The 22484-nt window shown below is 44.1% G+C and overlaps 1 protein-coding gene across 1 annotated transcript in view; it reads right to left on the bottom strand.

Moving 5' to 3' along the window:
- LOC137381558 (kin of IRRE-like protein 3) overlaps positions 1–22484 on the bottom strand; it is a 252294-nt gene that overhangs the window by 5161 nt on the left and 224649 nt on the right. Inside the window, exon 14 of the mRNA XM_068054252.1 lies at positions 6134–6243. Within this exon, the coding sequence (XP_067910353.1) occupies positions 6134–6243 (110 nt within the window). The remainder of the gene's footprint in view (positions 1–6133; positions 6244–22484) is intronic.

The following is a 22484-nucleotide window of genomic DNA, read 5'->3' as shown; positions in this document are numbered from 1 at the left end:
TCTAGCCCAAAAGGCTGTGGATTAATTGGATCTTTCAAGACGGTGATCTATTGTGTTTGGTTAGGTAAGGGTATCAAAGAAATTGCATCAAAGGCAGCTAAATAGAGTTGAGGTGCAGATCTGCCATGATCTGATTGAATGGCAGTGCAGACTTGAGGGGCTGAATGGCCTCCTGTTCCTATGTTCCTAATGAAAATTGTGTTCAAAGCATGGAGAGTAACCAATGTAACATCGCAGTTCAAGAAGGGAGAGATGGATAAAACCAGATTAACTGTAGGCCATTTAGTCGTATGTCAGGTTTAGAAATTCTTAGAATCCATAATTCAAGAATATATCAGCATCCTGTCAGTTTGATGGAATAATCAAGAAAAGCCAGCAAAGGTTTGTTAAAGGGAAGTCGAGCTTGACAAATTTAATTGTGATGTTGGAAGAAAATGATAGATAAAATGGGATGTAGGTGCAGTGCATATGAATTTTCAGAAGCTGTTTAATAAGGTGTCTCTCTGGTGACTTGTTAGAAAAATTCAAGTGATGGATATAAGAAAAAATGCAGCAGCACAGGTAGAAAGCTGGTTGGCAGACAGGATACAATGGGTTAGGGTAAATGGGTGTTGCTTACAGCAGAAAGGGTTGGAAGTGCTGCTGACCCGGGAGGGGAGGTGGGGGGGTGGGGTGGTCAGTGCTGAGTTAATTTATGTTCTTGTTTGTTTTTTTCATTTGTTCAAAGGATGTGAGCATCACTGGCTAAGCCAGCATTTATGCCCATCCCTAATTGTGTTTGAGAAGGTAATGGTGAGCTGCCTTCTTGAAGCGCTGCAGTCCTTAGAGTGGACTTGCAGGTGGTGGTGTTCCCATGCATCTGCTGCCCTTGTCCTTCTAGGTGGTTTTGGAAGGTGCTGTCGAAGGAGCCTTGGTGAGTTGCTGCAGTGCATCTTGTAAATGGTACACACTGCTGCCACTGTGCATTGGTGGTGAAGGGGGTGAATGGTGAAGGTGGTAGATGGGGTGCCAATCAAGCAGGCTATTTTGTCCTAGATGGTGTCAAGCTTCTTAAGTGTTGTTGGAGCTAGACTCATCCAGGCAAGTGAAGAGTATTCCATCACACTCCTGACTTGTGCCATGTAGATGGTGGACAGGCATTGGGGAGTCAGGAGGTGAGTTATTCGCTGCAGAATTCCCAGCCTCTGACCTGCTGTTGCAGCCACCGTATTTATGTTGCTGGTCCAGTTCAGTTTCTGGTCAATGGTAACCCCCAGGATGTTGATAGTGGGGGATTCAGCGATGGTAATACCATTGAATGTCAAGGGGAAATGGTTAGATTCTCTCTTATTGGAGATGGTCATTGCGTGATGCTTGTGTGGCACAAATGTTACTTGCCATTTATCAGCCAAGCCTGGATGTTGTCCAGGTCTTGCTGCATCTGGACATGGGCTGCTTCAATAGCTGAGGAATTGTGAATGGTTCTGAACATTGTGCAATCATCAGTGAACATCCCTATTTCTGACCTTATGATGGTGGGAAGGTCATTGATGAAGCAGCTGAAGATGATTGGGCCCAGGACACTACCCTGAGGAACTCCTTCAGTGATGTTCTGGGACTGAGATTATTGACCACCAACAACCACAACCATCTTCCTTTGTGCTAGGTACGACTCCAACCAGCAGAGAGTTTTGCCCCTGATTCCCATTGACCTCAGTTTTGCTAGGGCTCCTTGATGCCATACTCGGTCAAATGCTGCCTTGATGTCAAGGGCAGTCACTCTCACCTCGCCTTTGGTGTTCAGTTCCTTTTTCCATTTTTGGACAAAGGCTGTAATGAGGTCAGGAGCTGAGTGGCCCTGGCAGAACCTAAACTGAGTGTCATTGAGCAGGTTATTGCTGAGCAAGTGTTGCTTGATAGCATTGTTGATGGCCCTTCCATCATTTTACTGCTGATCGAGAGTAGGCTGATAGGGCAGTATTGGTCAGGTTGGATTTGTCCTGCTTTTTGTGTATATGACATACTTGGGCAATTTACAACATCCACGGGTAGATGCCGGTGTTGTAGCTGTACTGGAACAGCCTGGTTAGGTGTGCGGCTAGTTCTGGAGCACAGGTCTTCAATATTGTTGCTAGAATATTCTCAGGGCCCATAGCCTTTGCAATATCCAGTGCCTTCAGCCATTTCCTGATATCACGTGGAGTGAATAGGATTGGCTGAAGTCTGGCATCTGTGACGCTGGGGACCTCTGGAGGAAGCCGAGAATCATCCACTCCACTTCTGGCTGAAGATGGATGCAAATGCTTCAACCTTGTCTTTTGCACTGATAAGTTGGGCTCCCCCATCGTTGAGGATGAGGATATTTGTGAAGCCTCTTCATCCTATTAGTTGTTTAATTGTCCACCACCATTCACGACTGGATGTGGCAGGACTGCAGAGCTTAGATCCGATCCATAATGATGGAAGATGACTGACTGCATAAGGGAGACCTGTCTCCCTCGTTTCTAACTTAGTCCAATTGAGACCCAGGACCGGTAAAGTCAGTAAGAGAGCAGAGACGTTCCCCAGGTGCAGAACAGGGGCCCATGTTAGCATTGTCGTGATGTAGATACATTTGGAACTTAACAATAACAACATCCTAGATCTTTCAGGAGAAGAGGGCCCACAACAGCAGGGAGGTGTCCTGCACCGGTGGTGCGGTGCCCTGTGACCATTGTCTTAAGCCGAAGAGGAGGTGCTAATTCACCAGGATCCAAGGAGCACGTGCCATATATGACGTTGAGCTCTGGGTCCCAGTTGAAGAGAGTGATTATTGCCAAACAGAGAATGAATTGAAATTACTGTCATGCTCAGCCATCACCTGCCAAGAATGAGGCACAGTAATTTTGTCATGAACATTGATTTTAAACTGTTACTGGAATGAAGGAAGGACTTGTTAAACAGATCAGCTGTGGTTGCAAAAAGGCATTTGCATATTAACTGACGGTGCTTGGAAAGACAAAGAACCATTCCCTGACACATTCAACCCACAATGGACCTTGATCACCAGGTATTGTGTGTAAGAGGAGCATTCCAGAGACTGCTAAGGTGATACAATCCAAGACGTTGTCAGACCAGTTAGTCACATGACTAACCTGCTTGGCAACCTGGGTTTTTCTGTATTGTACAAACAGTTTGAACTCAGAAAGACTGTTGTGCTGCTGGACTGAAAGGATCATTCCTATCTGCTCCCATCTCTTTCTCTGAATCCACTGAAGGCACATGAACCCCAAAAGAGAAAAGTCTCCTACAGTGAACAAGGTTTAAGAAGAATACTGGGCCCAAATGAAAAGCAATATCTAGCGACAACAAGGACTCTACAGTGAGCTCGAAGAACCATAACAAAAACTCTTCAGATATTGCCTCAAACTTTTCCACTTTATTTTTTGTCTTCTGCTCTTTTCTGTCTCTATTTGCATGTGTGTATCACGTATGCATGTTAGCGTGGACGCATCGTGTATCCGTAGGCGTTAACCGAATTAGAATTTAAGTTTAAGTTTAATAGATTTCAACTTTTCTTTTTTAAACATAAGAAAACCTGTTTGTGCTTGGTTTCTTTGCCTTATAATTGGAAAGCGGTGAGCAAGGATTCACCAAGGGAGAGCTAAAAACACGGTGTGTTTAAAATTAAACCCTGTTACAATAAGACCAGGTGAAGGCTGAAAGGGAAACCTAGACCTCTTTCTCACTGGGTTGTAACATTACATTTTGTAGAAAAACGCAATGCTGACGTTGGCACATGTGTACCATAACACCTAAATGTCTATTCTTTACATTGTATCTTGCAGGGCGCCACTCGCAAATGATTAAAGACAATGAGGAAATCACGACAACCTCTGAGGACAAGGAACGCTTAGAGAAGGCACCATCCCATGACTCTCCTGCACCTTCCACCAGCACAAATACTCTCACCTCAGTGGGTATCCAATCGGCATTAGATTCAGGGTCACAAGCTTGTGAGAGCACCACACATGTGCCCAAACAGCTGGCTGAGGTTGAGACAGCCAAGGCCTCTGACAGTCGGAGGACTGTGGAAGGCCAGTCTGTGCTGAGCCCCAGGCTGATGACAAAGAGCTCTGGTGTCGACAGCCCAAGTTATGCTGGAGTTGCAGGGAGAGGTAAGGCAACATCTGGTAGAGATGCCAGAGGCCATGCATAGCCATGAATGGATGATGGAAGAGTCCATCCTTGCCATGACTGCTGCCATGTCCTAGACATGTGAGCGCACGTCTTCATACATCAACAGGTTGGTGACGCTCTTGGAGAGCCACATTCCACAGATGTGCTATGATCTGCAAAACCTCGTCTGGGCCATGACTTCAGATCAGCAGTGGCAGGGCAAGAGAAGGACGAGGAACCTGGAGAGTTTTTCCACTCCTAGTCCTTCTCCAGAGAGCAGGGAGGTTCCAACGAGACTTGAGAGGGAGGAGGAGAGGCTGTGCTCCACATCAGGGGTCACCCTCAGTGTGATTCGAAGTGCTTTCTGTGGTCGCATACCAGTTGGACATGAATTGAATGAAACCCCTTCCTGTTTATGAAGCTGGCTGGTTGGTCTGCGGGAGCCTTGAGGGCCACATGCATGCAGTCAATCACACCTTGGATCTGTGGGAACCCTGCAATGGCCCCAAATCCAATGACCCTCTTGGCCTAACTCTCAGAGCCTGTCCTGAAGTGGACATATTTGCTGGCCCTCCTGAACATAGCATTGGTCACCTCCTTGATGCAGCAGTTAGCTGTGGATTGAGAGACCCCACATGTTGCCAGTGGATCCCTGGAATGATCCAAAAGGCATAAAAGTTTAGGGCCATGGTAGATTTCGAGGGCCACAGGCATAGGGTGACCGCAAAAACCCATTGTTCACAAACCATCGTTCAGCAGCCTGCAGAGGTCTGTGACGGCCTCACTGGACAGCCACAGTCATTTCTGGCAGTTGCACTGAGACATCTGCAAGTATGCCACCCCTGTCCTATGGACTTGCTGGTGTATCTGGGCTCTTCTTTGCCTTGGTGGCTGCTGCTACTCGCATCTAGAAGCGTCCTCTTGAGCTGCAGCTGCTTCTTGTGCCCGTCTCTGGAGGACTTGCCTCAACATGGCTAGGGGATCCAGGAAAACAAGGTGAATGATACCCATCTCTATCCTCCTTGTAAATTCCTTCAAAAACACAAGTACACCTATCTGGACAAAGATTTGTGTTAATTTTGGTTCTGCAGGATTCAGGTATGAGCTCAATGGTACGGATTGATACTGCTCTCACGTGACCGTACCAATACCATTTAAGTTACCTGCACTGGACCCCCGAGAAAAACAACCTATGCATTTGCAGAGTTTCACCCTCCCCCCACAACAGTATCCACTTGCAGAATTCCACCCGCCCCTTACATCTGCAGATTAAGCTTAGTGGCAATGTCTGATGTGAAAAAAATTCCACAAGATAACAATGGATAATTTACCTAACCTTTGCAGGCACCAATGACTCTCACCTTGGTGGCGCCAACTTTTCAAAGACGGGAAAGTGAAGGCACGTGTGTGCCGCACGTCATGGGTAAGATTGTGAACGGCTGGTAGGGTTGTGGTGAATTACAGGCAAATTCATGCAAAAGAGTATGCAACATATTTAAGTTACGATCCCGCCGTGTTGCGGCAGAGGTGCCGCCACGGAACCTGGCCGCCTCTGAGAAATTCAGAAACTGCCGTTGAGTTCTGTGGTAGATGACTCCATGCCCAATTTCTGGCACTACCACCCTCACACCCCCCGCTTTCTAACGGAGCATAAAATCCAGCCCATGTGTGTGTACTGTGGGTCTGTGTTTTCACACTGTGCCTACTGTGCGTTCATACTGAGTGTGTATGGTGATACCATGAGTACATGCTGATTGTACATGGCGGAGCTGTGAGCACTCACTATAGTAGTGATCAGAAGCAGGAACCAAGGCTGACTGGAAAGCTCTCTAGCCCTCGGATACTACTGACGTCAGTAGGAGCTGCTAGTTTAGCACAGACAGGCCTGGGAACTGGTTGCTGGACCGTGTGCTTCTTGTTGTCTGTTTCACATTGTATGGTCCATTTACCCACTGAGTCACCGTAACAACAGCTGAACGAGAAATCCTGAACTCACCATCACGTTTTTAATTGCTGTTTGTTCTCCTGGTTGCGGAGTTCCATTGTGGTCCTTGTGGACAATCTCTACCCGGATGTCATTCTTAGCAGAGACATCACCTTTACCATCTGGAAAACAGTCACAGCAGAGAAATCAAAACATCCCCTCCCTCAAACATTCACATTTACACATAAGCAGTGAGACACTGCAATAGGCCTGGAGTGTATGCTATTGTCTGGAATGATAACCAGTCGACAAACTCAGGCTCATCCATTGGGAAAGAACCTAAACCCCTTCCCCGTCACAGTATCCGACTGCTCCTTAAGCGATCCTGTGGATTCCTGCAGAAAGTTCTCTCCCTGTGTTGACCACTCATAGTGGGGTGATGGACTTCCTGACACCAGTTCTAAATTTACCTTAGCCTACTTTAACACTGTGACCTTTCTCCTATTGATCCTGGTTTCATTTGGTGCAGTGATATGCAATTTTCTTTTACCGAACATCTGCTATCTTGCATGTCTCTGTGAATTTGAGCTTGTAATCCCCATAATCTAGGATGACACCCTCACTGCAGTACTGAGGAAGTGCTGCATTGTTGGAGATGCCGTCCTTCGGATGAGACCTTAAACCGAGGCTCAGTCCAGCTCTTCTGATGGTTTGGATGGACGTTAATGATTCCATTGAAGAGCAGGGAGTTCTCCTGGTGGCCTGACCAACCTTTCTCCCTCAACCAGTCACACCGGAAAGAACACAGATAAACTGATGCTTGTGGGATCTTGCTGAGTATAAAATGGGAAAGATGTGCTAAGGTACTGTATAAGTCTTTCTTTCCATGAGATCCCTCTTAGACTACTGTCAGCCGGTAGAGACCAAGTTTCTCTAATCTTTCCTCATAACTCAATCTTCTGATGTCAGGGATCAGCCTTGTGGCTCCTCTGTGTGAAGCTTCCAGGGCTTGAATGTCTCTCTTGTGTCTTAGTGACCAAAACTGGACACAGTTCTCAATGTTTGCTCTGATCAGAGCAGATTTATTTTTTCATTCATTCTTGGGATGTGGGCGTCACTGGCAAGGTCAGCATTTATTGTCCATCCCTAATTGACTTTGAGAATATAGTAGTGAGCTGCCTTCTTGAACTGCTGCAGGTCGTGTGGTGAAGGTGCTCACACAGTGCTGTTAGGAAGGGAGTTGTAGGATTTTGACTCAAAGACAATGAAGGAATGGTGATATATTTCCAGGCCAATACGATATGTTACTTATCACTCCACCATTGCGGCCGTGTCTTCCACTGCCTTGGACTTGAAGCTCTGGAATGCCCTCCCTCAGCCTCTCTGCCTCTCTACCCCTCTCTTCTCCTTTGATACTCCTTAAAAGCTTCCCTCTTTGGCCAAGTTCTTGCTTAGCTGTCATAATATATCCATGCCTCAGTGTCAAATTTTGTTTGATAATGTGCCTGTGAAGCACCTTAGGACATTTTACTACATTAAAGGCCAAAGTGTTGTTGGAGGGGATCCTGAAAGTGATGGCACACCATGTACCCGCTGCTCGATTTCCTTCTAGGTGGTAGAGATTGTGGGTTTGAGAGGTCCTGTCAAAACCTTGGTGAGTTGTTGCAATGCATCCTGTAGATACTACACACTGCAGCCACAGTGCACCATTCTACAGTTGGAGCAGTTCTGGCACTCTAATGGTTCAGTGATACAGTTCTGCATTCCCTTTGCAACTTCTGACCTCTGGTCTTGCTGGAAGCCTGTTAAGTAAAGATCATAGGAAATAGGAGTAGGAGCAGGCTATTCGGCCAATCTAGCATGCTGCGTCATTTTAAACAGATCATGGCTGATCATCTACCTCTATGCCATTTTTCCCCACTATCCCCATATCCCTTGATGTTATTAGTATCCAGATATCTATCGATTTCTGTCTTGAACATGCTCAATGATTGAGCTACCACAGCCCTCTGGGGTAGAGAATTCCACAGATTCACCATCCTCTGAGTAAAGAAATTCCTCTTCATCTCAGTTTTAAATGGCCTGCCCCTTATTCTGAGACTGTGTCCCCTTGTTCTAGACTCACCGGCCAGAGGAAACATCCTATCCACATCCACCCTGTCATGCCCTGTAAGAATTTTATAAGTTTCAATGAGATCACCTCTCATTCTTCGAAACTCTAGTGAATATAGGCCCAATTTCTGCAATCCCTCCTCATAAGACAATCCTGCCATCCCAGGAATTAGTCTGGTGAACCTCCAATGCACTCCCTCTATGGCAAGTATATCCTTCCTTAGATGAGGAGACCAAAACTGTACACAATACTTCAGGTGCAGTCTCACCAATGCTTTATACAATTGAAGCAATATATCTTTACTCCTGTACTCAAATACCTTTGCAGTGAAGGCCATCATACCATTTGCCTTCCCAATTGCTTGCTGCACCTGCACACTAGCTTTTAGCAACTCATGAACAAGGACACCCAGGTCTCTTTGGACGCCAACACTTCCCAACCTTTCACCATTTAAGAAATACTCTACCAAAGTGGATCACTTCACACTTATTCACATTATATTCCATCTGCCATGTTCTTGCCAATTCACTTAGCCTATACCCCAGGGTTCTCCACTCACATCTGCATGGTTTATGCCTTCCAGCACAGTAATAATTGGCATGTACAAGGAAGTGTTTCCCAAATGTCTGGTGCCCTGCAAGTGAAAGCACAGGTAGTTAAGGATCTTAGCAGAACAGGAAGATGATTGACAGGGAATTGCGGGGGTAGTTGGGGGGGGGGGGGGGTGCGCAGGGGGTGTGTTGGTGGGAGGGGAGAGGGCATGAAATTAGAATCTAAATATTGCTTCAGAGCGGCCCACAGGTCAGTTGTTGCTACTGACTGAGAGCTTCTCTGATCCCTCTGTTAGTGACATTGTCAACATAGTGAGTACGTGTAGGTTTCCGATATTCGCTATTTCTGCTGCAACAACTTGCACTGATGGAGCACATTTAATGTCAGAAATAAAAACTGCCCAAAGCATTTTATAGAGGCGTGAGGCAACAATGAACAACAAGCCTTAGAAGGCAATATTAGGAAGTGTGACCAAGAGGGAGCAAGAGAGGTGACCCAATTGAGGTTTTGAAAATTCTGAAAGGTTTTGATAGAGTGGATACAGAGAGAGTTTCCAGTTGTGGGAAAGAGCAAAACTAGAAGCCAGCAATATAAGATAGTCACCAAGGAATGCAATAGGGAATTCAGAAGAAACTTCTTTCCCCAAACAGTGGTGAGAATGTGGAACTCGCTACCACAGGGTGTTGTTGAAGCAAATAATATTTAAGGGGAAGCTAGACAAGCATATGAAGGAAAAGGGAATAGAGGATGATGGATTTAGATGAGGAAAGATAGGAGGAGACTGGATTGAAGCATAAACACTGGCATGGACTTTTGGGCCGAATGGCCCGTTTCTGTGCCATATATCCTATGTAATCCCACGTAAAGCTTGGTACAAAAGTGGGGATTTAAGGAGGGTCTTCAAGCAGGATAAGACGGTGGTGAGGTGGAGGGGTTCAGGAAGGGAATTCCAATGCATGGGACCTAGGATGCTGCTGCCAATGCTGTTGTGAAGATAAAGAGTTCTAAAAGAATAGGAAGCAGAGGAGATCTCAATCTCTCCTCCGAGCCATGTGCTTTAATGCAGGAGCTCAGGTGAGCTGCACTGAAGTAAGCAGAGAAAAGTGGAATCATTACCATTGTATTCCATTCTTCAGAGTCAAATAATTATCCATGCAGCACAGGACACTTATTCCACCCATTATGTGTTTCATGGTTGCTGTCATTGTGAATCACTGCAGTGCTTCCTTTGTGCTGGTGAACTGTGACACCTAACTCACTACTTCTCAGTAATTCTGCTTCATGCTTATGGCTGCTAGGGTTGTGGTGACCACATATGTGGTTTGGTATGCACTCCTGTGGCACAGGGATGTTTTCTGGACTGGATGGGGCATTGGCCCAGTATATACCTATGCTCATACTGCTGGGCACTGCCTTAACATGTCCAGTGACCTCTCTAAGAGCATAACTTTGAGAAGAGGTGCAAGTCTGTGAATCCTTTGCTCAAGCCGGTCTCCAATCGCATTAATGCTTGGGATGTGGACGACAGTTGCAACGTTTCACATATTGCCCATTTTTAGTTGCTCTGGGACTGGTGTCCCAAGTACATCAAACCAGGGTAGGGATGGCAGGTTTCCTTCCCTGAAGACCATTAGTGAACCAGTTGGATTTTTATGACAATCTGGCAGCTTCTATGATTATTTTTTCCTGGTGCCACAGATTACCAGAATAATTTGATTTGATAACTTGCCATGGTGGGGTTTGAACTCATGCCCTCTGGTAGTTCAGTTCCATAAACATTCGGAGTCAATAAGGAGTCTGTCTGTGAAAATGGAGCTCAGGACTTCTTGGGCTAGCGATGTGAGTTTCGATGAGGGATGTTTCCACTGTGCCTATGATGTCCAGCTGTGAAGGCTCTGCTACAAAAACATTGCATTTGTCATGTTCCCCATGGTAGTCTGCGTTACAGACAATCATTCTCCAATACAGAGAAGATCTGGGTAACGGACCACACCACACTCTTCTCCAGTCATTGCATTGTGAATTCTACGGACACAACTGACTCATTTGGAAAATCCTGTGGAGACAGCAATCTCTGTTAGAAGGAGGGCTGAATCCCCAGATGCTGAACTGAGCCACAAGAACACAATACAAGAACACTAGATTTAGCAGCAGAAGCAGGCCATTTGGCCCCTTGAGCCTACTCCACCATTTGATAAGATCATGGCTATTTTGATTGTGGTCTCAACTCCACTTTCCTGTCTGCCCCCATAACCCTCGACTCCCTTGTCGATCAAAAAGTTATCCAACTCAGCACTGAATATATTCAATGTCCCAGCCTCCACTGCTCTCTGGGAAAGAGAATTCCACAGATGAACGATCCTCTGAGACAAAAAATTACTCCTCATCTCAGTCTTAAGTGGGAGACCACCCAATTTTTCAACGGTGTCCCCGAGTTCTATACTCCCCAACAAGGGTAAATATCATCCTCTCAGCATCCACCCTGTCAATTCCCCTCAGGATCTTATGTTTCAATAAGGTCACCTCATTCTTCTAAACATTTTTTGTAATTCTTTCATGGGATGTGGGCATCGCTGGCAAGCCCAGCATTTGTTGCCCATCCCTAATTGCCCTTGAACGGAATGGCTTGTCAGGCCATTTGAGAGGGCAGTTAAGAGTCAATCACATTGCTGTGGGTCTGGAATCACATGTAGGCCAGACCAGGTAAGGACAGTGGATTTCCCTCCCTAAAGGACATTAGTGAACCAGATGGGTTTTTATGGCAATTGATGGTAGTTTCATGGTACCATTACTTTCAATTCCAGATTTTTATTAATTAAATTCAAATTTGAACCCATGTTCCCAGAGAATTAGCCTGGGCCTCTGCATTACTAGTCCAGTGACATTACCACAATGCCACCATCTCCCCTAAGCTCCAATGAGTACAGGCCCAACCTACTCAAACTTTCCTCATAAGATAACCCCTTCATCCCAAGAATCAGTCGAATGAACCTTCTTTGAACTGCTTCTAGTGCAATTATATTCATTCTTAAGTAAGGAGACAGAAAACTGTACACAGTACTCCAGATGTCGTCTAACTAAGGCTCTGTACAGCTGCAGCAACACTTCCCTACTTGTATACTTGATTCCCCTTGCAATAAACACCAACATTCCATTTACCTTTCTAATCACTTGCTGTACCAGCGTAATAACTTTTTGTGATTCATGTACCAGGACATCCAAATCCCTCTGTACTGTAGAGTTCTGCAGTATCCCTCCATTCAAATAATATGCTGCTTTTCTATTCTACTTGCCAAAGTGGACAAGTTCACATTTTCCCACATATGCTCCATCTGCTAAATTTTTGCCTACTCACTTAACCTATCTATATCCCTTTGTCGACTCGTTCTGTCCTCTTGATAGCCTACTTTCCTTCCTATCTTTGCATTAGCACATTTAGCCACCAAGTCATTGATGTACCTTGTGAATAGTTAAGGCCCCAGCACTGATCCCTGTGGCACTCCACTAGTTACAGCTTGCAAACCTGAAAATCACCCATTTATCCCCACTCTCTGCTTCTTGTTAGCTAACCAATCCTCTATCCATGTTAATATGTTACCCCCTACAGCAGGAGCTCTTACTTTGTGCAGTAACTTTTGGTGTGGCACCTTATCGAATGCCTTTTGGAAATCCAAGTACACCACATCTACAGGTTCCCCTTTCACCACCTTGCTTGTTACTTCCTCAAAGAACTCTAATAAATTAGTCAAATATGATTTCCCTTTCACAAAACCATGTTGGCTCTGCCCAATTGCATTATGCTTTTCGAAATGTCCTGCTATTACCTCCTTAATGATGGATTCTAACATTTCCCTATGACAGATGTTAGGCTAACTGGCCTATAGTTTCCAGTTTTCTGTCTCCCTCTTTTCTTGAATAGAGGTGTTATATTTGTGATTTTCCAATCTGCTGGGACCTTTGCAGAATGTAGGGAATTTTGGAAGATTACAATCAATGCAACCAGTATCTCTACAGCCATTTCTTTTAAGACCTTAGGATGCAGACCATCAGGTCCAGGGGACTTGTCAGCCTTTAGTTCTAATAGTTTTCCCAGCACCTTTTCCATGGTGATTATGATTTTAAGTTCCTCCCTCCCTTTTATCGCTTGATTTTCAAGTATTCTTGGGATTTTTTTTTGTGTCCTTGACAGCAGCCATTTTGGACTAATGATCATCAGGTGCCTGGTCTAGACTAGTCATAAAGAAAGACTTGCATTTATATAGAACCTTTCAAGGTCTCTGGATGTCCCAAAGTGCTTCACAGCCAATGTACTTTTTGAAGTGCAGTCATTGTTGTAAAGTATGAAATGTGTTCATGGGTAGTTAATCTGTTTCAGTGCTTGGAATATAGGAACATAGGAGCAGGAGTAGGCCATTCAACCCATCGAGCCTGCCCTGCCATTCAATATGATCATCGCTGATCATCCACTTCAATGCCTTTTTCCCACACTATCCCCATATCCCCTTATGTCATTCTCTGCTTTACACATACTCAATGACTGTGCTTCCACAGCCCTCTGGGGTAGAGAATTCCAAAGATTCACAACCCATTGAGTAAAGAAATTTCTCCTCATCTCTGTCCTAAGTGGTTTCCCCCTTATTTTGAAATTGTGGCCCTGGTTCTAGACTCCCTAACCAGGGGAAACATCTTACCTGCATCTACCCTGTCTATCCCTTTAAGTATTTTGTAGGTTTCAATGAGATCACCTCTCATTCTTCGAAACTGTCGAGAATACAGGCCCAGTTTCCCCAATCTCGCTTCATAGGACAGTCCCACCATCCCGGGAACAAGTCTGGTGAATCTTTGTTGCACTCCCTCTGTGGCAATAATATCCTTCCTAAGGTAAGGGGACCAAAACTGCACACAGTGCACCAAGTACAGTCTAACCAAGGTTCTATACAATTGAAGCAAGACTTCACTACTCCTGTACTCAAATCCTCTTGCGATAAAGACTAACATACCATTAGCCTTCCTACTTGCTTGCTGCACCTGCTTTCAGTGACTTATTGACAAGGACACCCAGGTCGCTTTGTACATCTACACTTTCTAAAGTCTTACCATTTAAGAAATACTTTGCACATCTATTCCTCCTACCAATGTGGAAAAATTCACATTTTTCCACATTATATTCCATCTGCCACATTCTTGCCCACTCACTAAGTCTGTCCAAATCCCCTTGAAGCCACTTTGCATCTTCCTCACAACATACATTCCCACCTAAATTTGTGTCATCTGCGAACTTGGAAATATTACATTTGGTCCCCACATCAAAATCATTGATATATATTGTGAACAGCTGGGGCCCAAGCACTGATCCTTGCAGTACCCCACTAGTCACAGCCTGTTAACGTGAGAATGACCCGTTTATTCCTACTTTCTGCTTTCTGCCTGTTAACCAATCCTTAATCCATGCCAGTTTATTACCTCCTATCCCATGTGCTTTAATTTTGCTAACCAATCTCCTGTGGGGGACTTTATCAAAAGCCTTCCGAAAATCCAAGTGTACCACGTCCACTGACTCCCCTTTATCAATTCTGTTAGTAACATCCTCAAAAAGCTCTATCAGGTTCATCAAACATGATTTCCCATTCATAAATCTATGTTGACTATGCCCAATCAGATCATTATTATCCAAGTGTCCATTTATCACATCCTTTAGAATAGATTATAGCATTTTCCCAATGACTGATAGATCTGTAATTCCCTGTTTTCTCTCTCCCTCCCTTCTTAAATAGTTGGGTGACATTTGCGACCTCCCAATCCGCAGGAACCGCTTCAGAATCTATAGAATTTTGGAAGATGATCAGCAATACATCCATTATCTCCATTGCTACATCTTTCAACACTCTGGGATGTAGAATATCAAGTCCTGGGGACTTATCAACCTTCAGCCCCATTAATTTCTCCAATACAACCTTCTCACTGATACTAATTTCCTTCAATTCCTCATTCCCCCAACCCCGTGGATCTCTAATTCTGGAAGATTTCTTGTATCTTCCTCAGTAAAGACAGACACAAAGTAATCATTTAGCTTCTCTGCCATTTCTCTATTTCCCATTATAAATTTTCCTGACTCTGCCTGTAATGGACCCACATTTGTCTGAGCCAAATGTTTCCTTTTTACGTACCTGTAGAAGCCTTTACAGTTCACTTTTATGTTTTTTGCTAGCTTACATTCATATGCTATTCTCCCTTTCTTTATCAGTTTCTTGGTCCTCCTTTGCTGCATTCTAAAATCCTCCCAATCCTCAGATTTACTACTATTTCTGGCAACTTTATAGGCCTTTTCTTTTAATCTTATGTAATCCTTAACTTCCTTTGTTATCCACGGTTGACTGCCTTTACTTTTGGGGTTTTTGGGGCCTTGAAGGAATGTATAGTTGCTGTAAACTATGCAATATTTCTTTCAAGACTATCCACTGCCTATGTACTGTCATCCATTTTAATGTATTTTCCCAATCCACCTCAGCCAATTTTCCCCTCCTACCTTCATAATTTCCTTTGTTCAAATTTAACTCCCTGGCTTCAGATCGAACTACCTCACTTTCAAACATAATGTAAAATTCTATCATATTATGGTCACTTATCCCTAAAGGTTCTTTTACAATAAGATTATTAATTCGCCCTTTCTCATTACATAATACTAGATCTAAAATAGCCTGTTCTCCAGTCGTTTCCTCAACATACTACTCTAGAAAACCATCCCTAACGCACTCCAGAAACTCATCCTCCACAGCATTAGTGCTCATTAGGTTTACCCAGTCTATATGCAGATTTAAATCACCCATGATTACTGTATTACTTATGCCACATGCTTCCCTAATCTCCTGAATAGTACCATGCCCCATACTACCAGAACTGTTTGGTGGCCTATAAACAATTCCTATCAATGTTTGCTGTCCCTTGCTGTTTCTTAGTTCCACCCAAACATATTCCACATTTTCTTCTTCTAATGTGAGATCCTTCCTTACTCATGTACTGATCCCGTCCCTAATTATCAGCACAACACCACTCCTTTTCCTTTTTGCCTGTTCCTCCTCAGTGTCAAAGATCCAGTTCCCAGTCTTGGTCATTCTGTAGCCACATTTCCGTATGGCAAATAGATAAACCCATTTACCTCTATTTGGGCCTTTAATTCATCTACCTTGTTGTGAATGCTGTGTGCATTCAGGTAGAGTGCCCTTAACCTTGTCTTCTTGACATTCTAAGCCTAGTTGATGCTCACCTTTGTTTTGCCTGCCTTCAAATGTCATTTGCTACTTTTCTACCTCCTGTTACCAGCTTTACTTCCTTCCAATTTGAGCTACCCTTCAAGTTCCCATTCCCCTGACAAGCTTGTTTAAACCTCCTCAACAGCACTAGCAAATCTCCCTTGGGGATATTAGTTCCAGTCCTGTTAAGGTGCAGTCCATCCATCTTGTATAGGTCCAACCTGCCCCAGAACCGGTCCTATTGCCTCAGAAATTTATTGCCCTCCCTCCTACAGCAATTCTGCAGCCACATGTTAAATTGATCGATTCTCCTATTCCTATGCTCAGGGGTAAATATTGACGAAGGAGTATATTGATTATTGAGGGGTTAATATTGGCTAAGACACCAGGGAGAACTCCCCTACTTCTCCCTGTGTCTGCGTGGGTTTTCCCCGGGTGCTCCGGTTACCTCCCACAAGCCAAAAGACTTGCATGTTGGTAGGTAAATTGGCCATTATAAATTGCCCCTAGTATAGGTAGCTGGTAGGGAAATATAGGGACAGGTGGGGATGTGGTAGGAATATGGGAAAAGTGTAGGATTAGTATATATGGGTGGTTGATGGTCGGCACAGACTCGGTGGGCCGAAGGGCCTGTTTCAGTGCTGTATCTCTAAAACTCTAAAACTAAAACTCTAAAACTCTAAACTACTTCTTTGAATGGTTTCATGGGATCTTTTATGTCAACCTGAGAGAGTAGACAGGACCTTGATTTAAGATCTCATCCAAACGTTGGTACCTCTGGCATTGCAGCACTTCTTCACTGAACTGAAAATGCCAGTCTAGATTTTGTGCTTAAGTTTCTGGCATGGGGCTTAAAACCACAACCTTCTAATTCATAGGTGCAATTGCTACCGACTAAGCCACAGCTCTTCTTCACCCAAAAAACCTATGACTCATCTGATGCTTGCATCTCAGCCACCCTGTCTATAACCCTCGCTGTGTGTATTTGTGTGTACATGAAGGTTTGCTTCAGAGAACTGTGAAAGTACAAAAGGTAGTGAGGTAGAAGCAGGTTGGTCAGTTTGAAACTATGCCTACTGGAAGAGTTAACACCAACGAACAGCAGAAAGTTTACTGTGCATTCCCGGACAGCTCGCTGTCCAGGAGGTAGGTTAGGCTGCTGCCAACACCCTTGGGTAGGTCCAGTGGAGGGGGTTTCAGGGGGAAATGGGGTTGGCAGAGGCTCTCAGGAGTGCTGTGGAGCTGGAAGGAGCATCCCTCCTCTGCTTGGCTCTACTTCGTTAAGTATCTTTTAAAAAAATGTACCTTTTTGGAGGCAGCCTCCAGCAGAGCCATTAAGGGTTACTGTTTAGGCTTTATATAGACTATGTAATCAGTGCCTGACACTTTGGGGTGGGATTGAATGGTCACTCATCCCATATATTCCTTGTTTTCCTTCTTGTAACACTTCCTTAGTTTGCTACAATCCTTGGTCACCAAATGGCCGAGTGAGCAGCTGGACAGGGCTCCTGTGAGCTATTTCTAGGGTTTCTTAGTGCTGTTAAAGGGTGCTGGCTGTAATTATTGATCCTTATGCTCCATTGGATGCCCCAGGACATGTTACATCACAAGGAAGTAAATTGGTAAAAGTAAAGAATCATAAGCACAATACATAGTCACTGACAGTTTTAGCCATGCTGAGTGAAGCCTTTAATACCACACACACAGTCATCTATGGCCTAGATTGACTCTGCACACCAATTCTAATACAGAATTGCCAGTTAGTGTGCAGTTCAAAGGGAAGATGAATGCTGACAAGCTGTGACTGCCTGAACTTACTTTGATTGTGGTTCTTTGCTAGAATGCTCTGGGAATTTCAATTTTTTACAGACTGTCTGGAACCTTGTCGAATATGTGCAGATTCTGTGCTGTTGTGTTAATGGAGCTCTTGCTAACATTTGCCCAGAGCAAGAAAATTTTTGATGGATGTTAACCCACTGACCCTACACTCATGGTGGGTTTTCTTGTTAAAGGTTCTCCTGAAATTCCTTGGGTTTTTAACGAAGAAGGTGCTTTTTGCATCTGTTCAGGAGAAGTGGGAGGAACAGCATGGTGCACAAAGTCACCCAAAACACACGAAACAAGGGAAGCAGGGATAAGTGTGGCAAGAACCCAGCGGAAAAACACAGGCCGTGAAACCGGACAGGGTCTGAAAACGGGTGGTGAAATCATGAAGTGGGATTACCGTGCACCCATTGCTTCTGATGCGGACAGCTTGTAAACTTTGTTCAAATGATTGTAGCTTGCAGCCCAGTGCTAAATCCACTGTTGATTGGCTGAACATTGAGCACGGGGCATAAAATGACAGGCTGGCATAAGTTAAAACAAGCCTGCACCTCTTAAAGGGGAGGTACATTATGGCTGGAGGAGATGCTGACAAGCATTCTACAACTGATTATGACCTGTGAAAAACACAACAATGACACAACATGGCAGTGAATGGGCTCCAAGATTTTCTGATATTGCACTGGAGACCTTGGCACAAGAGCTGGAGGGGAGGAGAGATGTCATCATCCACAGGGAGCCTTGGTGAAGGCAGAGGGCCAAGGACTTTGGCGAGATGGTTGCAAGATGTAACGAGTAGTGCGCCACAGGGATCTGTGCTGGGGCCTCAACTATTTACAATTTATATAAATGACTTGGATGAAGGGTCTGAAGGTATGGTTGTTAAATTTGCTGATGACACAACGATAGGTAGGAAAGTAAGTTGTGAAGAGGACATAAGGAGGCTACAAAGGGATATAGATAGGTTAAGTGAGTGGGCAAAGATCTGGCAAATGGAGTATAATGTGGGAAAATATGAAGTTGTCTATTTTGGCAGAAAGAATAAAAAAGAAGCATATTATCTAAATGGTGAGAGATTGCAGAGCTCTGAGATGCAGAAGGATCTGGGTGTCCTCGTGCATGAATCGCAAAAGGTTAGAATGCAGGTACAGCAAGTCGTTAGGAAAGCTAATAGAATGTTATCATTTATTGCGAGAGGAATTGAATACAGAAGTAGGGAGGTTATGCTTCAGTTATACAGGGCATTGGCGAGACCACATCTGGAGTACTGTGTACAGTATTGGACTCTTTATTTAGCGAAGGATGTAAATGTGTTGGAAGCAGTTCAGAGCAGGTTTACTAGACTAATACCTGCAATGGGCTGGTTGTCTTATGAGGAAAGGTTGGACAGGCTAGGCTTGAATCTGCTGGAGTTTAGAAGAGTAAGAGGCGACTTGATTGAAACATATAAGATCCTGAGGGTTCTTGACAGGGTGGATGTGGAAAGGATGTTTCCTTTTGTGGGAGAATCTAGAACTAGGGGTCACTGTTTAAAAATAAGGGGTCGCCCATTTAAGACAGAGATGAGGAGAAATCCTTTCTCTCAGAGGGTCATGAGTCTTTGGAACTCTCTTCCTCAAAAGGCAGTGGAAGCAGAGTCTTTGAGTACTTTTAAGGCAGAGGTAGATAGATTCTTGATAAGCAAAGGGGTGAAAGGTGGTTGCGGGGTAGACGGGAATGTGGAGTTGAGGTTACAATCAGATCAGCCATGATCTTATTGAATGGCGGAGAATGCTTAAGGGGGTGAGTGGCCTACCCCTGCTCTAGTTCATATGTTCATATGTAGCCTTAGCCACAGGTCAATTCACCACATCCCCATCACTCAACTACCACATTCCATGTCAATCACAACTCATACCAAATGTAGCTTCACCTCACCCTCACATACTTTGTGCTGCTACAAGCCTCACACCCACATCTCACTGCACACACTGCCAGATATTCAACCATAACAGCCAGATCACCCAAACAGATTGCACCACACTCACTGACACACTTCCCTTTCTCGTGTAGGGCAAGGTAATGCACAACCAGAGGCAGCAGTAGCTAATCAGTGTGGGACAGGCACGACTGCATGTCCTTACCCCCATGGAGGAAAAGGTGCTCGCCACCATTGACGCGGCCATGACTGAGGCCGTGGTCAGTGGTGGGGCTAAAGCCATTGAAGATGCTGGTATGCTCATACCTAACTCTTTTTCTCACATGCCACTAACCCCTTATCCGACAACCTCTTCTGATTTACAAGCTGCTGTTGGTGCAGATTTATCATTTTCGATCCAAAGACAGGTGTCCTGTTGCACCTATAGGAGTATATGTTTGATTGGCATCTGTATTTTGCGAGGAAATACAGTTTTGAATCCTATGAATGGCTGATCAGATAAAAGGAGTTTGAGAGATACATGTTTAATGTCCTTTATTCCAAAATGATCGTCAAAGGGTTTTGAGGGTGTTTTGTGAACTGACATTCTGTCATCAGTCACTCTGCACCTGGTAGTGATGGATGCACAGCAGAGTGTCTGTGATACTGAGCAGTCACATAGCTACTGATCAGCTTCAAGTTGAGAGTTAGTACAGGAGACACATTCGATGTACTGAGAATAATAAAGTGTGTGATTACATTTGTATTTAATTCTGTTCATTTTTGTTTACTGTTCAATAAAATGAACAGCTAGTTTAAAGAAAGAATTTAAATTTAAACAGCAACTTTCACAACCCTAGGAGATTCCAAAGCACTTTACAGTTACCACTTTTTGAAGTGTAATTGCTGTTGTAATGTAGGAAACCTGGTGGGCAATTTGCGCACAGCAAACTCCCACAAACACCAATGAAATAAATGACCAGATAATTTATTTTTGATATTGACTGAGGGATAAATAGTGACCAAGACACCAGGGAAAACTCCCGTGTTTTTCTTCAAAATAATATCCTGGGATCTTTTACAGCCCTCTGAGATGCCAGAAAAGGCCTCGCTTTAACATCTAATCCAAAAGGCAGCACCTTTGACAGTGCAGCACCCCTCAGTACTGTACTGAAGTATCAGCCTAGATTTTGTGCTTGTGTCACAAAATGGGAACTTGAACCCAAAACCTTCTGCCCCAGAAGTACAAGAGCTACCCACTGAACCATGGCTGTCAGCTTTATAGCCTGTGCCATGCTAATTGGTGGTCCCTTTGGCCTGAACATATAGGAACAATTAGAAGTAATCTTTTACCTTAAACTCACTAAGTTTCTCTCTCTTTCGCACTGTCTTTCACACGCACAATTTGGTATTAACAAATTACAAACTTGTTCTGTTCCCAATTACTGGTTCTTTTTTCATTTCCCCCTGCTACTTGTCTCTTTCTGCAAGGTGACTTCACAGACGCTGTAAATCCAAGCTCTGGATTCTCTGATTTTGCTCATTTACTTTCTACTGCATTCCAGTGAAGATTTCTCCAACCTGCTTCCTCGTCATGCTGCCTTTAAAACCTTTTTGCTCAATTTTGCTTGCCCCTGAAGCTTATATTGCCTTTTCTGATTCTTTAATCAGGATCGGTCTAGTATTCAGAATCTGCTTCTTAATCCTCTGATTTCAGGTACAGCTCCTTCTCTCTGTGGAGCTCCTTCTAAACACTCATCACGCACCAGTTCCGGTCCTCAGACTATTGCTGCGAGGGATTGTCATTATTCTCTTAGCTCATATGTTTTTCAATTTTCTCAATCTTTTCTCTCTCCCTGGTCTCTGGTTATCCTAGGTTCCAGTGACATAAGAACATGTGACATAAAGTTGCAGAAAAGATCACTACAATGTGTTATGCCAATGTGCTTTGTTGAATGACAATTTTCTTTAATCCACTAACTGGAGATCTGAATTTGTATTTTTTGAAGGCATTTTAAAAGACATATAAAACAGGATGACTGCTAGCAGTTCAAGATGATCACCTAGTTTGCGACACTGTATTCAACTTTGCAAAGGACTGTGAGGAGCGAGACAAAATGTCTGTTCATTTTCCAACAAGAACCAAGACCCCAGAAGTTTAAACGAACTACCTGTTCTTTTCAGCAAGCAGAGAAATACTGTTAACTGCTATGTTTGGATCACTGAGTGACTGTCATGTGACAAGCCCCTCCCTATCTGTGTTTTTTTAAAGCTGGTGTATTTTCAGAGGAGCAGAGGAGAAGTAACTGGACTCTGACATGTGCCGACTCGAAGTGGGGTCGCTCTCTCTTTCTCCATTCCAGCTTGAAAGCTTTCAAATCCTGCCTGCTGACTGACCAACCAGAAACCTCCGTTGGAGGATATCATCTGCATCACTGTTTCCATGAGACCCACCAAAACAGTCATCTACCTCTTCAAACTAAAAGCCACAGGACCACTGAATTCAGCTAGAAGCCAGCCAAATCAACAAACTCCACAGACTGTATACCTTTTTATGGACTCTACCTCAACCAATCTACCTTGCCCCACTCTGTAACCTATTTGTGTGTGTGTAAACCTCTAGTGTGTGCGAGAGTGAAAGTTGGTGCATTGTTTATTATTTTATTAGTTTGGCTTAGGTACAGTAAAGTTAACCTATTTCTTTATTAACTCAAGAAAACCTGTCCGATTGTTTCTTGTTATGATCATAGCAAGTAAGTAATCAAACACCTACTGAATTGGCCAATA

The sequence above is a fragment of the Heterodontus francisci genome, chromosome 22 (assembly GCF_036365525.1).
Source record: "Heterodontus francisci isolate sHetFra1 chromosome 22, sHetFra1.hap1, whole genome shotgun sequence".
In the NCBI taxonomy this organism is placed as follows: Eukaryota; Metazoa; Chordata; class Chondrichthyes; order Heterodontiformes; family Heterodontidae; genus Heterodontus; species Heterodontus francisci.
The sequence above is the reverse complement of the archived record's forward strand: the minus strand, read 5'-3'. Positions and strand labels throughout refer to the sequence as shown.